At 37.4% G+C, this 16,998-nt stretch overlaps 1 protein-coding gene across 4 annotated transcripts in view; it reads left to right on the top strand.

The window, feature by feature from the left end:
• CNTN6 (contactin 6) overlaps nucleotides 1–16,998 on the top strand; it is a 142,876-nt gene that overhangs the window by 30,443 nt on the left and 95,435 nt on the right. For all 4 annotated transcript variants that reach the window (XM_060163884.1, XM_060163885.1, XM_060163883.1 and 1 more), the window contains exon 2: nucleotides 4,105–4,200. In XM_060163884.1, coding sequence (XP_060019867.1) covers nucleotides 4,105–4,200 — 96 coding nt within the window. The remainder of the gene's footprint in view (nucleotides 1–4,104; nucleotides 4,201–16,998) is intronic.

The following is a 16,998-nucleotide window of genomic DNA, read 5'->3' as shown; positions in this document are numbered from 1 at the left end:
AGAGAGAGAGAGAACAGACGTAAGCAAAAGAACTTTTAAGAATCAAATACCTAATATTTGATTTAAGGTGTTTGGGTCACATCTTACTAAATCAATAAGCTTGACAACAGCAGCACAAAGTATGATAATGGTGGTGCTTCAAGTGTGAGTGTGTGTGTGTTGAGGGGGTATATCTATGTATGAAGGTCAAGATAAGGGGCTAAGTTCCTTGTTTGCAGGGACACAAGAGTGGAGGTAAATCAAGAACCACATCTGAAGGGAAAAAAAAACAAGGATTCAGAGGAGTAGGATATTAGAAAGGGAGCTATTTCTAACACCTAGCAATACAGCACTCCCCACCCCAACCCAGCAATCTGCAGAACCCTGTGGAAAGGCATTGAGCTTTTGTGTTTGTTTGTTTGAAAACGGAATGGCAGTTTATGCCATTTTATATGCTGTAAGTGGCAGGGAGACCTCAGTCAACATCTGGAAAGCAGAATAACCTGGTGTTTCAGAATGTGAGCCCTGGAACCAGACTATCTCCTTTTCAGTTCTGTCTTGATGAATAGAAACCGTACGGTCTTCAGTAAGTTGCTAATCCTATTTGAACCTCAGTATCCTCCTCTGTGAAATGAATGTGACGTTGGTATCTATATTCCAGGATCATCATGAAGTTTCAATGAAACTGCTTCACTGAGTGTCTGGCACTTAGTAGTTATTCTTGATATATGAAAGAAAGAAAGAAAAATAAAGAAGATTTAAAACACTAAAACAAAATAATTCATGCACAGCAGATAGAGAAAGATCCAATTAATAGTATTATTTTTACTTTGGCCAACTCAACTACACTATGTCCTGCTTGAAGCATGGACCTTTTCCTGGTGAATATTTTTTCCTATCCCTATCTTTTCAGGTGCTGTTCTCTTGGTCGGGATCAATAAACTCTGGGTACCCACAGCCTTCCTCCGAGTTTATGAGAGTTGGCAAACCACTAGCCTCCTTCTGTGACAGGGGCTGGCACCGCCAAGCACATCCTCTGATTGTGATCCTCAGGCCTTGGCAGCAAATACACAGTTTTCTCGCTTTAATTGGGCTGAGATTCATTCCTACAAGTGGTGGCTGCAAAGATGTATTCTCTTTACAATTAGGCGTTGCAATACTTAGCATTGCTCGGACTTAATTTTAAATACATTTTGGTGACCCTTTTCCCTCCACTGCACCTTGGTTGCTCCAGGAGAGAGCAAATGGCCCAGTAATTCTTTAAAGCTCATTTTATGAGCCATTCTCAGGCACTTCCTGCTGGCCTTTGGAACAGAGCCTTGTTTGTGAATGCATTTTTGCTTATGCTCCTGCCAAATGCTTCCTCCAAAACCAGCAATAAAACCACAGGATCCAATAAGCCCTGGTCATCAGAATGGCTTAATGAGAGCAACCTCGACAACTGGGGTCTTTAATAGCAACCAGCACGGCAGGACTTGTACCTTGGGCACAAGGACATCCTGGGCAGGTCACCTTTCTGGTTTATGGGAATTTCTCCAAATATTATAGAATTTGAGACTCAGGGAACGACTCATACTAAGCTATTTTTCTCTTAAGCAAAAAATGGATAGGACAAAAATAGGAAAAGGTGGTTTTCTCTGGCCTCTCCTTAAAGAAGAATAAATCTGGAGTTTTTAAAGGTGTTACAGAGCAAAGAAAATTTCACTGAATGCATGTATGGCTACCTTCAGTGAACCTTGCTTCAAAATAATCTGAATTATGTTTCTGGTTAGCAGAAAGGTACTTGAAATACAGGTTGGATACTTAAAACAGATCTTGTTCAAAGTACATTCACATGAAATGGTACTTAAATTCACTTAATTTAGATAAAGCAAAACTAGATCATGTCTATGATCTGTGTGCTATTAAACAGTTTTAAAATCTGAATTATTAATTAAAACCTGTGAACTAGTATTATTTTCAAATGACTGTGTTTTGATTGCTAACAGAGCTTGGGTGACTTCTGAAAGAGGTTGATTTCCTTTCATGTCAGCTAATAGAAACCCCATTGTAATCATAAGGCACGGAGAAATTATGTTACAAGTGGATACTATTTAAGTGGAAGTGAACACAGAATATATTAAAGTACCCATAGTCTTATCAACAGTGTGTTATAATGGCTTCCGATTAACTGAAAACATGATTGATGTTACTGTGAGCGTGGAACACTGACAATGTGACACACGGAATTTATTCGAAAGTTTGTTAATTTCATACACTCATTCAATTTCTCACTACTCCTTTGTGACAGTTTTTGTTTTCGTGACCATTAAAATGTCATGACAATTTAATGGGAACTTTCAATGATAATAGTAAGGAAAAAACCCCCTTAAAATCCTCACCTGTTATTACTGCTCGAAATAGAAACAATCAATATATTGATTTTTGGTTTTAAATTCAGTTTGTTAGCCTGATTCTTAATGAGTCACATGTAAAATGATGCAAACCCAAGTCAGGGCAATAATTCACATCAATGGTACCAACATATGTAGGCTGATTTAGTCTTTCTATGGCCAAAGAAGAAAGAGGGAATATTTGTTTAAAAATCCTCTAGAAGAAATGTAATGTACAAGGCACTCTAGATCCTAATCAGATGTAAGGCTAATGACTGCTGAAGAGGAAGGGGAAGAGATTTAGGTGCGAAGAAGCCGAGTCCATCTTGGGCAAATATTTTCATTATTAAAAGTAGAGCATATATAAGAGTTATTAAACTTATAATACTCCTGCCCCCCAAAATACCTCAAACAAGATAGAAATTTACCAATATCGAATATAATAATGCAAAGTAGGTGGTCAAGATCAGCTGTGCTTCTGCTCCATGCAGTCACTCAAGCACCCAGGCTAGTGGTCTTTTACCTTCAATATTTTCATGTCATTGGCCATCTAGATGGTAGTGATATTGGGTGGGTAGGTGGAGAACATTAAATTTTTTGGGTATTTCCTCTCAAACGTAATAGGTGTAAGTTTCACAATATGTGAGAAGTTTCTGCTTACTCTATTTGCTGCAAAGATGTTTAGGAAATGTATCTTTTGGTTAGAAAAGTGTAGTATTTGTTCTATAAATCTATTACTATGGAAGAAGGGAGAGTAGATTTTGGTAGACAACTAGCAGTCTGTACCTCATGATACTTATTGCAATGTGTATATTTTATACACACACACACACACACACACACACACACACACACGTTTTTTAATTGGCCTTCTACTTTTCCTTTTAGTAAGCACAATAAGGGCAAGGTACAAGTCTGCTTTATTTACCAATATATCTTCTGCCCTTAAATACCCTTCCTATCTTTTAGTAGGGGTTTAATACAAAATTTTTAAATCACTGAATGACTGATTGAATGAATGAATGAATAAAAGGGATTTTACAGGTGAAGAAACTAAGGTTCAGACATTAGCCTTTCCTGGAGGCTGGGTGACCATTTCTAGGAATGTTGAACGATTTCCAGCTCAGATGGATAGGTTATCAAGATAGCTAGTAAGCTGTCTTCCAGCACTGAATATCTATGATTCTTTGGTGTTGTAGGAAATTACAACACTTCATAAAAGACCGTGAAGCTGCTTTGTGAAGGAGTAAATCAACAGAAATTAGAAAATATACCTTTCTTCTCATTGGTTCAATCACATAAAACTCTGTCCCTCACAACATTCCATGCTAATTTCTCACAGACTTCATCCCCACATCAAAACGGTTACCATTAAGCTTAGATGCTAGAAGACTGCAACACATTTGCCACATACCTTTTTTAAATCACACCTTCCTTGGCAAGGAAAAGTAAATACGTGCTGGGTTTAAAAGATTTCCTATCGGGCTACAGGCTGCCTGGGAGAATAAAAGTAAACAAAAAGTGAGTTTTGTTAACAAATGTCTTTATCATATACTCTGTTTAACTGCATTAAAATAAAAGAAGGAAAGACGAAATTCTGAGAAATACAACCAGGGTACAGCAATTGACCATCAACTAAAACTTCTGGTCAGACAAGTGTGAGTGTTCATTACTGTTAACAATAAGTTTTTCTTCTAAAAATTTTTCTCGGCAAAATAACGAGTTCTAAACTTGCTTTTTTTTGTTTTTCAAGATATTGAAGACTTTGAAACCAAAACAAGAAGCACAGTGTCCGTCCGAGAAGGTCAAGGTGTGGTGCTTCTCTGTGGTCCACCGCCACACTTTGGAGGTATGGTGGGGCTATTTTGAGGCACACAATTCAGGCGGCCACTCAGGGAACAAAATAGGCACTTCAGTTCTTAGAGCCAATGGCAGACCTTCATCAAATTTAAGGGACCAGGAAGGTTCAGACTCATCTTGCTGCATCCCAACAGTCCTAATCCAAATCTTTTCTTTTAAAAATATTTATTCAATCAGCCACTCAACAGATATGCCCTTAAGGAGACGCAGGATGGCTCTGTACACACGTGTGAGAAATGGGGCTTTGCAGTGAAACAACCAAAGCTGCTAATCTGCTGCCTGTCATCCTGCATGACAAAGGGCAATTTGTTTAACCTTTTTAGGCTAGTTTCCTCACCTGTAAAGTGGAGACACTAATACCTATATTATAGTACTGTTGTGAATGTTAAATGAATGTAAATCAATTGGTTTAATGGCTAGTGTTTTATTTAAAAAAGAAAGCTAAGATTGTAATTTTATTTCTATTATCGGGCTCTATGGAGAAGCGAATGCCAACACTCATTCTGGTGACCTCACCTTAATTATTGGAAGAGGAAAGTTACCCCCTAATTGGAAGCAAATGTTGGATGGCTCTGAATCCGAATGTCTCGTAGCAATGGTGAAAATCAAGCAATAAATGCCACTCTTTACTTTGGAAGAATCTGGATTAGCCAGTGAATTAACCTGTTGCCAGGGATCTAAACCACCCACTGATCTGGCAAGCCCTTGGGGCTGCATTTTCTCAAATTCTGTACGGTTTGGTACAATTTGGTAGATTCTCAACCAACTGTGATCCTGCGAGGATTCAGTGTAAAAATATCCATAAAGTCATTTCATTTAGTACAATCCGATACCATACTGACTATATTGTAGTTAGCTTAATAACAATAGCAAGTGCTTACATAGTACACACCTAAATACTTTACATGTATTAACTTTTTAACTCTGTACAACAACTACTACTCGAGGGAGATACTATAATGATTATAATTTTACAGATGAGAACACTAAGGTACAGAGAGGTTAATTACTTGGTCCAATGTCATGCAGCTGGTAGGCAGTGAAACCAAGCTTCAAATCCAGGCAAACTGGGTCCCAGACCCGGGGCGGCTCTTTACCACCACTGCCTCTGTTACAGTTGATCTCCACTTTGGAATGGGAGGAGTTTTGGAAACACATAGACAAATATTTAAAAATAAAATGAAAGCAACTTTTCTTCTAATATTAAACCAAATCTTTTTTATGATCCTTTAAAAAGTTGAAAATATTTTTACCATTACTTTCATTTTTATACAACCTTGTGAAATGCTGACATAAAAAGAAAGAAAAAAAAACGAACTGGAAGTTAACAATACTTTTATTCAATATTATTACAGACTGGTATGTCACTATGCTCACCTGAAATATTAGGGAAGAGTTACAAAACTTTCAATGCTGAGATAAAATAAGAGCACACAAAAATGTGATGATTTTTTTTGATGTTTGTTTTTTAATAATAGGAAAATTATTTTCCAGTACCATAATCTAAGATGACAAGACATGCAAATCATGTTCGTTTGTGCTGTCAGTCTGTGTCATTTTATACTCTGAGATTGGTCAAAGAGACTCGACAGAATCGAAGATTATTTTTACATTTGTTTACTCTAAATAAGAATAACAGACATGCAGAATACTTCTAAATGAGTGTCATATATTTTAAAAAGGCCATCAACTAGGAGAAGCTTTCCCTTGTCACCTTGCCACCTACCAATGAAGAAGTATATGTTGATCTTTTAAAGCGTATAAGTCCTTCATTATAACAGTGTCTTTCTGCTTAATGCCATAAGACTAAATAACATATATACAAAACCTGCCTTAAATTAAGATCGTCATAACTGAATAATGCATCCCTGTTGCATGCAAATTATGACAAACTTGCCTGATAACTAATTCGATTATGTAATATGAAATATTTTAGCAGGATTCCAAAGATATTTGTCAATATTGACTTCATCTAGGTATTACAAGAATTTTCTTCCTGAGAGTCATGGCTTCCTCATCTCTACAAAGGAAGGAATGCTGGAATACTGTTCTTTTGTTGTTTATTGCTCTCTCAGATCAAAACTGAGGGGAATATTAACAGATACCTTTTGCTCCAATTATACAAATAGTCATTCATTCACTAAAGTATTAATAAAGTAATTAATTCATTAAATTAATGCAATAAAGTATTAATAACAGTAATAAGAGCTACCAGTTGTTGAATTGTTACCATCAGCAAGCACTATAAGACCTTCCATTTATTTTCTCATGCCCACTATTCCAATATATCTTTAATTTTTATTTTATTTATTTACTTATCTATTTAACATCTTTATTGGAGTATAATTGCTTTACAATGGTGTGTTAGTTTCTGCTTTATACCAAAGTGAATCAGCTATACATATACGTTAATAATAATAATTTTAAAATGAGGAAATTGAGACTCAGACTAAGTAAATCGGTTTTCAGTTAGTAAATAAAGGCAAGATTCCAACCCAGGACTTTCTGACTTCAAAAAATGCCTACAGATAGAAGACTCTATAGTTAATTCTTAAACCTCAAGTTGTTTATTAGTTTCAAGAATCTTACACCTTCAGGTCTGCTAAGAGCCCTGAGAGTATCTTTAACTGGTTCATTAAAACAATTCTTTATTCTTCTTTTTCCTGCCTCACCTTCTTGTGAAGGTGAATTGTACCAGGAAAGACCTCAAGAAAGAAGAGAAATATATTCATCAGATAACCTTTAAATTGGATTAATGGACAGCTGGTTTAAAGTGGGCTGACTCTAGAGACAGACATGGTCTATCTTTGTCTGTCTTTGTAATTTGTCCTTAGATTTCGTGTGTATCTATGATCAGTGTCATAACCAGATGACTTCTTTTCTGGAGAGTCTGAGGAAGAACCCACTTCTAAGCTCATTCAGGCAATTGCCTGAATTCAGCTCCGTACGTTGTAGGTCTGAGATCCCCGTTTCCTTTTCGGCCAGCTGTCAAGAGCACTCTCATCTTCTAGAAGCTGCCCACACTGCTTGCCACATGCCTCTCCATTTTCAGAACCTCCTTTGCATCAGTTCCCTCTAATACTTCAAATCTCTCTAGCCAAGAAGCATCCCATCCCAGTAAGGGCTCCCCTGAACAGGTCAGCTCCACTAAAGATAAAGTCACTTTTTCCAAGTCAACTGTGCCATCTAATCTAACGTAATCATGAAAGTGACATCTCACCATATTCATTAATCCCATCATACTCAGATGGTGGGCAGGGGTCAATGGCAGTTATTTTAGAATTTTGTCAACCATAATACACTTTCCAAAAATTTTGCCTTCACTTATTTCCATCTCTCTAAAGGCTCCACATTTACTTGCACACTTGGCAGTCACAAAAACATGCCTTCGAAATATACTAATTTGGGCAGATGAGGTTAGCAGGGCAAGATAGAGCAAATGTTGGCATGGCCAAATTACTTTTACATCCGGTGTGTGAAAAGCAAAGATACACTGTAGATATCAATAAAGCTTCTCATAAAGAAAAGTGCTACAGATTCCATAGCGATAGAAGACCATTAGGGCTGAAATTTTTACATCATTTTTTGGACAATTTGGTTATGTTGCCTTTCTCTATGTACCTGGTCAGCAGCAGTGAATCCCTCAAGTTGCTCAGTAACAAGGGAGAAATCATATTAAACGTTATATTATCAGAACATCCTGAATTCTTTGTGCTTTCTCTCTAGTGTATTCACAAAAAACTTGCAAATTCTTTTCTTAACAAGGCCTATCAAATACATTTCAGTGTGTTTTATAATATTTAAAAAAAAAAACACCTACAGGAGAGTAGGAAAAATTATCAACTAGGCTGAATCCTATAAATTTACCCAGCAAAGAATAGCTCCAGGAACAAAACAAAAGAAAAAAATGTGTGTAAACAGATTTCCCACAGAAATGATTGGTCACAACTCAATGAAATAGAGTAACTGGCATAAATCAAACTGAACAGGTGCTGTTATATGGACATCCTTTCTTTCAAAAAACCAAAGGAGATCTGAATCCAGAGTAGGCATTCTTTTGGATGCTTCCTACACAATTTTTCGGGCAACCACAACTGCAGATGTGCTACTCATCTAGGAAGGGGCGATTTATAGATAAAGGTTATTCTAGGAGAAACGTACCCACAGTGGAGAAGAAAAGCAACCTAGACAATAATGCCAGAACACAGAACTGGCACATGCTGCTGTACCCCTTAGAAATGTGAGATCTGGAAACAAAACAGTAACCATTCCCTATACTCTGAGGAGAGAAGTGTATTTTCTTCCTTAGTCCTACTTCCTAACTAGAGATAAGCTCCATGAATGTGACTGAATCCATGCTGGAAGAAGCAGACTCATCCCTCCTTTCCATCCTCCTAAAAAATATATAACTCCAAAATATTTCAGAGAAATGTAAGTTGTACTGAAGATTTGGTGGAAAGAACACATCAGACTGAAACATTTCATTTCCCATTAGACCTCACTTCTTCTCCTAACCTCTATTGGTCGTCCATGACTTCCCTTATCTTGACACAATATCTAACAGTTCCTTCCATTATCTATTATAGTTCTTATCCTTAATTTGTATAACTGTCTCAGAAAAATACAATTCTCCTACTTAGCTTCTTGGTGCTTGGCAGAACTAAAATTTGGAGAGTCAGCTAAATAAAACCCTTTTCTTTCCTCCACTATGTCTCTGGAGGGTTCTAAGGTCATTCCTCTAAACACAGGTTCATGTGAGGGAAAGAACCAATAGAATATTTATTTTACTAATTCATGTGGGGGAGGGGTCACAGCCTTGAGGTGGACTTTGAACTGTTATTCAGAGAGGTTGTTGCACCTTGAATTCTCACTCACCTCAAGAATGAGCTTTTGTTAAGAGCCTCAGTCACTTGTAACAATGATTTTGCATAAGTCATCTGCAAAAGGACTAAAAGCAGAGTTTCCTCTAAATTTTTGAAATGAACGTAAAACGCTTGAAGCCAAAGCTATTGGATGAATATGAAAATAAGCAGTCAATAGATCTTCATGAGTACAGTGAATGAGCCTGGCCTCACGTGAAATTTTGTTTAAAAATGACAGTGTAGAAATGATACGTGTTGTCTAAAACAATTAAAATCACCTTCACTGTGAAATAATAGTTCCACCATATTGAAAGTAAAGCACATTCTTTCCCTTTATTGTCTGAATATAAAACTCAATCCTGGGCTCATAAATACCGTAGGTTTAAAATTTGTTTTAGAGGAAATGTTCCATTCTCTCCTCAGATACAACTTTTAGGTTTGTAGAACAATTGAATTTATGCCAGTACTTTGGAGAATCTATGTCTGTAGTAGAAAGATAGCACTATTGTTTGAGCCCAGCATTTGTATTTGAGTCAATAAAAATGTTGACAATTCAACTTAAATTGACAATCGTTCCCAGCAAGGCTCAAAATTGTGTTAGAGAATAAAGAGGATAACTATTGAGAACACGTGCTAAACTTTCATATCTCCTTCTTCCCAATTAGTTTGTTGTTTTTTTTCCTGTTTCTGGAGTAAATTACACTGGTGTTGTCTTAATGGGTAGGCCAAATTGGCAGTGACAATATTACTTTTGAATGTTGCTTGAATGTGTAAAATATTTAGGCAGATAGGCCCAACAGCTGCTCGTTAGCATAATAATAATAATAGTGATGATAACCATCATTACTGACCTTCTATTATATATTCGCTCAGCAAATATTTATTGTGTACTTACTAAGTGCCACTCATTTTACTGAGTTTTAGGGATACGGTGGAGAACAAAGCAACAAAGTCCTTCACTCCATGAATCTTAACCGTAAACAAATATAATAAAAAATATAAGTATGGCAGATGGTGATAAAAGCTAGGGAGAAAAATAAAGGGGATATGGAATGATGGGTGTGGCTGTTGTCTACTCAGAGGTCAAAGAAGCCTTCATTGACATTTGCGAAGAGAACTAAAGGAGTGAGTGAGACACTGAGAAAAGGCAGTTTGGGGAGTAGGAGCAGCATGTGCAACGGACCTGTGGTAGGATTGTGTCTGGCATGTTGGAAGAACAGTAGTGAGGCCCGTGTGGATGACGAAGGGTGAGCAAACAGGAGAGTGGATGAGGGTGGAAGCACTACTTTCAAGATATTTTACAGCCTTTGGAGTTTCCTGTGAGTGAGATAAGAACGCATTGCATGATAGTGAGCAGAAGAAAGACATGCTTTCTCTTTCAGTTTTAATATTTTTTTCTGGAGAACAGGCCATCAAGGGGCAACAATATAAGCAGTTAAAAGGTGATTACAGTGATTCAGGTTAGAGTTAATGGTGGCTTAAACCAGGATGATAGCAGTGGACAGGTGGATAAGTTGCCATATTCAGGATATATTTAGAGGGTATAGCTGAAATAACTTCCTGAAAGATTAAATGTAGATTGTAAGAAAAAGAGGGGAGTAAAAGATAACTCCAAGGTCTTTAGGCAGAGCAGCTGGAAGAATGCCATTCCACGTACAGGGATGAGGCCAATAAAGGGGGAGCAGGTTTTGGGATGGGGGAAATCAGGAATTTATTATAAGACACGTTAATTTTCAAATATCTAACTTCAGAGCAAAAATTTCAAGTGCACAGCTGAACTGATGTATCTAGGAAGAAAGGTTTGAAGAACCAAATTTGGAAGTTATCATATGTAAATAGTATTTAACACCATATGATTGGAAAGATAATGAGTGCCGACTATACACTGGGTGTTCAGCTCAGCATCTGGCATACCTCGACTCAGGTAACACTTTCAAGAAAAATTTCTCCAATCTCCAAATTGAGTAACTGTGTTAAAGAGGTTACTGTTAACTTGGCCAAGATCATGTCTCTGGAGTTCAAGGGATCCTATCTAAATACCACTGCATCTATTCTACTGCCTAATTTTGTCAGGCATAACCTGGCCACAGCAGACACTTAATAATTACTGCATAAAGTATACAAAGAGATAGCAAGTGTTCTGAACTCGATTGGAGAATATGTAAACACCATCCAGAGAGGTGGATTGATTTTCCTAAAATTAGTGTAGAGTATGAGAACCAGAAAGATTATGGCTCTCCCACTGCATGTAGGACCAAAAATCCAGTTTATTCTTCTAGGTCCCTTGCTGCACACCCCCTCTCTCCACATTCAGAATCTCATTTATTCCCAGGAAGAATGTTTTCCTCACTTTTCAGCACATTGAACGGAACTCATGTTACAGCCTGTTACCATCTGAATAGCCCAGGGTTTTTCAATATCAGTACTACTAACAATTTAGGATGAGATAATTCTGTGTTATAGGGTTTGTCCTGTGCATTGTTAACATGTTTAGCAGCACCTTTGGCCTGTACCCACTTGATGCCAGTAGCACCCCCCTCTCCCAATTGTGAGTATGAAAAATGGCTCTAGACATTGACAAATATCCCCAGGTGGGCAAAATCACCCTTGGTTGAGAAGCACTCGTTTAGCCCATCTCTTACATTCACTCTATTAAGCTCACCCTTGAGGATGGAAATTGAAGAGGAAAGAGGAAGTCTAATCCTTGTGTATTATCCCCCATGACTTGCCCAGACTTCCTTAGAATTGGAGGATTCCCTGAAGTTTATTCAGAAGCTGGCTAGGTTTTAATTCCTTCTTCAGAAAGGATTTGCCAGTACAGATGCTGTCCTAGAATTCACTGGAACCTAGGAATCATAGGAACTCTGAGGGCCTTTACTTAGTGATTGTCTGTAGGCCACAAAGTCAGCGATCTCCATGATTCCAAACAGGACGTGCTGTAAATCAAAAGGTATTGAATAAAATCTAGGTGGTCAAGAAGTAATTATGGAACAAATGCGAGCTCAAATAGGAGTGGTTATAAAGGTGTTGGGGCAGTTTTCTGGCTTGCATCATAAACTTGCTCAGCACCAGTATCAGTGACCTCAACCCAGAATAGGAATTATTCTTCTTGGATTAGGTCTTTACCACTGAGCTGGCATAACCACTAAGAGCCAGTCACATTTTACCCTGTAGCACTACACAATGTTTGCTGTAAATTATACGCATACTGGAATATTCCAAAAAAGGATTTAGCCACTAAATCTGAGCACTCTGCTTCAAATTCTGTTTTCTACTCATTTATTTTCTGCCTCAAGAAACATGCTACCAATTTTGAGATCCTTTATACAGGGCCAACAGAAGTTCTCAGTGTCAGTGTTTATTTTTACTGGTCTCTTTCACATGAGATGCTTCCCCTCTAATAAAAATTGCATCCCATATAATGGGTATACTTGCATATAACTTTTGTGTTTGTATTTTACATATCACAGTACAAGATATAGGGCTGTAAAAGATGTTATAACATATTCATGCTCTGGGGAAAACAGGATTTGTTGTATGCTTGACAGAGCAGCAGATAGTCTTTAATTGCTTACTGCAGATCTTCCATTTCTAATAATAATTGTAGAGGATGGTGTCAATGTGAAACTACAGACAATGGTTCAGGAAGGACCTATTATCATTCAGTTCTAGTGTTCCTGCTGAATCATCATAGGGAGACTACATCACAATCATCAATAACAGATAAATGCCATAGATGGTGGAGAAAATATTTAAAAATTCAATGGTTTCAACTTAAGTGGCTCATGAATTATACATTTAATTAAGAAAAGCCAAATGGGAAGGATTTTAAGCTTCTAATTTGCAAGGTATTTTTCTTCTTTCCCCATTAAAAAAATATACAAATTAAGCATGGCAGTGGCTGATAATGGAACAAAATAGATAAAAGCCCCCACTGCAGGCTGGCTGCTTGGATGAACTGGAAGAGTCAGCCTAAGGGGAGAAGGGAGCAGGGCAGGATGCAAAATAACAGTGACAGGAAGGGCTTGCAGCTTTACATCTTCACCAGTTCACAGAGGGGCACAAAAGACACCTGGATTCTAGTCTCAGAGCTACTGCAATCTTCCTTTCTGCTTATTCGCCTGTAAAATGAGGAGGTTGGGCTGGAAGAAATCTCAGGTCCCTCCCATCCCAGACATTCCATGAATCTATGAACTGATGTACATCCTTTTCTCCAGCCTCCTACACACCACCCAAAGGCAAATATACAAGGTGACCACTGTTCTATCAAATCCTTCCTACTGTGATCACGCAGAGGACACTGAGATTTACCATTAATAGCAGTTATTTTCAAAGCAGACTTTGCCCAGTGTCAGCACCCCGTGGGAATTTGTTAGCAATGCAAATTCTCTGGCTCCACCCCAGACATACTGAATGAGAAACTCAGAGAGTGGAGCCCAGCAGCTGGCATTTTACCAAGTCCTCCAGGTGATTCTGATGCTCACAGAAGTTTTAAAATCTCTTCTCTAGAGAGGACTTTTTGGAGAGAAGGATTACTTATTACAGGTTTTGCAAATGTGTTCTATTCCCTGCTAATAGTAGCTATAAGTACACTGGAGTAATTTAGAATAGCGGGTTAATCATTTATTCTACAACATTCTGAGGAAACTGAATCCAGGACAGGCAGTACTGATATGGGAGGGAATGCGTGGTGAGGAACAATTGTCCTAGATGTGAGTAGGTTCAGGTATGCAGGGAGCTGGGGTTTTGGAAGTCTGAAGGCAAGGAAGAATAGCCAGGAAGAGCATACTGACATAGAAAAAGAGGATCAGTTGTAGATAAACAGAAAAGAAGAAAGGTGGTATTAGGGAACGAACAAAGGGTTTGACATTAGAAGGATGTAGGTTCAAGTTCTGCCCCTTTCTACATGTTAACAGTATGATTTTGGGAAATTACTTTTATACCCCTAGCTCCAGTACCCTCCCCTGTATATATGACAGGCATATTAGCAATAGCCAATTAGCCTCACAAAACAAACTGTGGGAATGATGAAACAGGTACGAAATAAAAGTGCTTCTTAGCTTTTTAAAAAAATTATTCCTTAGGTAATCCTCCTTATTTCTGAACCACATTCTTTGAGCAGCTTCTAAATATTCCACAATTGAAGAAGGATACACCACATGTAGGAACAGATCGAAAAGTTTTAGCAGCTAAGGTAAAAATGAATTCAGCAAGGGAGAGATGAAAATTACAGTCTCTGGCCCCAAGATTACAGGGTAAAGAATACAAAGATTTCTTGGACACTAGCGGCAATCTGTAATTTCTGCAAAGTGAAAGGGGTTACCTTGGATTTCGGAGAGCTAGAGCTTATTTTTCTCCCCACAGAGGTATTGATGAAAGATCCCTAAGCTGAACACAGCCCTGGGAATTTGCTCAAGATTTGTCTTTATTCCATAGAAGGTTTGAAAGATGAGGAGTCAGTGACAACAGGGAAATCTGAATTACATTTTTTCCTCCTCTTTATACCGAAGAAAATTTTGCTATCTAGATGGCTCTCCAGTTTCAAACAAAACCCTTTGAGCATCCCTTTGGTAAAGACAAAGCAACAGGCTCAGAAGTGAGACAGCAAAGGACATCAGTAAAGAAACTCAGAAGCAAGAGACCATATGAAATGATAGAAGACTCCAGTAGGGACTTGAAAAAGAAAACAAAGATTCAATACCCGGAAACAGGACAAGAATGTCAAAGTATATTTTAAAAAATAAAAAGCGACTTGTATTTATGCATAGTTTTTCTAAAAGCATAGAGTATTAGAAAAGTCGAAGCAATGTTGAGGGTGGAGTAGACCATTCATAGAAACACAGGTTTAACCTCCCATCCACTGCAAAAATTAATCTTTTTTGCAATACCTCAAGCTATGCTCATCCATTCTCTGCTTGGTCACCTCTCATGATAGAAAACTTGTTATCTCATATATCTTCTGCTGGTATAGCTCTAAAGTTTGGACTGGTCTTCACTGTATCTTAATACAGTCAAATAGCATTCTGTAACCTTCAACAGCCACAAGTTCTACTTTTGCCTTCTGGATATCAATGGAGAGGGCTTCATTTCGCCCTTTATGAACACGACAGCAATTCGATCTATGAAGGCAGTTCAATTATTCTTCCCATTTTCCCCCTCAAGGGTCAATATCTAAGTTCTTATCACTTTCTTTGGTGTCCTCACTTCTGGCCTTTGCTATGTTTTGCTTCTCTCTCTCTTGATATACTTGAGATTTTTAATTCCCTCTCAATAGCGGGTGCTCTGAACATAATATTACAGTTCAACCACGAGACATTTGTAGGGTGTTGAAAACAGATTCCATGGTATTTTACTCAGATATTAATAAATCAAATCGCTAGGAGGAGGATTAGCTATCTGTACGTTAACAAGCTTCCTAATGTGCTCTGAATAAAACATAATACTCCAGTCTTAACAGTTCAGAGTGAGAATAAAAAATATTATCCATCATATTTTTTATAAGTCATAAAAACTTATAAGTTGTAAAAACACTGCTTCATTCTAGTGTTTAGCTTTCCTGATACTATTTTCATCCTGTTGCTTCTTTTTCCCATTTACACAAATATTACATAGTAATTAAAAACTCTAATATGGCAAAACACATTATGCAGAGAGTGAAAACCTATGGTATTCCTTCTCCTTACCCTGAGAAAACCACTATATACATTCTTAGGTTTCTTAATTTAATAATTTATGTGAACACACACATACATACATATACACACAAGTTCTCACACACAGATACGTAACTCTTAATGGGATCATACTAAACATCTTGATTTACAACATGCTTTTCATATAATGATGCGTCTTGAATTTTTTTCTTCCTGAACACTACTTTTATAGGTTTAATGCCACTTTGTGCATTTGCACATTTCATACTTTAGTGACATTTTTGTTGCTGTTCTTCCCCTGTGTCATATATTTCCCTTATATCTTCTTCACTCCTGAGAATGATATCAGAGTTCTGGCTGTACAGATGAATTTATTTTTGTTGAAATCATTTATGAATTGTTGTCAGAATTTAATATACTATTATATAGAATATATATAATTTAACATATAATAGATGACTTGATTTGATTTAGTTCCTCCTCACTATTAGTCTGTTTTCTTGTTACACCCACTCTTTTCTTCTTTCTCCTTCCTATCCTCCTTTCTTATATTCTTTTAATAATCTGGTTCCCTAAGTGTATTGTTAACGCTTTATGTCCTTTTTTCTTGGTGAAAGGGATGATAAAGATGGCAAAATTCCCATACTCCCAATTTCTCAAAAGTTTTTCTATATGGATCACGTTTAAGGTCAGAATAGCTGTCAATTTGTATTGTTTCCTCATCCTTTAGACAATTTTAAATCAGTACGACTAGTGAAGAATGTTTCAGGTGGTCTGCTTCTATCTGGAAAAGACTGCTAGATCACACCAGAAATAATTAGCCTTTTTTTTTGGTCTCTACCATGTCTTGCTTCTGCACCAGTTTTAATATAAGTGCAGATGACAGATATGACCTGCAACTTCTGTCTGGACAAGAGGCCAGGTGCTTCAGGTGCTCTCCTATGAGCTGTGATTTCTAAGCGTGTGATGTCCAAATTCATCTACAGAAGATATTTTAACCATAACTAGTATATCCCCCTTTTCACCCCCAGCACCTATACCTTCCACTTATTAGGGGGGAGGGGTCATTTCTGAACCATTTATATTCTTCCACTTTCCTAGACATAAGTTCAGTTCTACCTAGTTTCCACAATAGGTATACTTTTAACCTTCATATAGTACCATACTTATAAAACCTTAATCCATGAGAATATTTTCCTTTGCTCAAAGATATCTGGCTAAAATAAAAAATGACAACATGTATTTTTTGCAAAAATTTAGAACAACTCTAAC

Source organism: Lagenorhynchus albirostris, chromosome 10, assembly GCF_949774975.1.
Source record: "Lagenorhynchus albirostris chromosome 10, mLagAlb1.1, whole genome shotgun sequence".
In the NCBI taxonomy this organism is placed as follows: Eukaryota; Metazoa; Chordata; class Mammalia; order Artiodactyla; family Delphinidae; genus Lagenorhynchus; species Lagenorhynchus albirostris.
The sequence above is the reverse complement of the archived record's forward strand: the minus strand, read 5'-3'. Positions and strand labels throughout refer to the sequence as shown.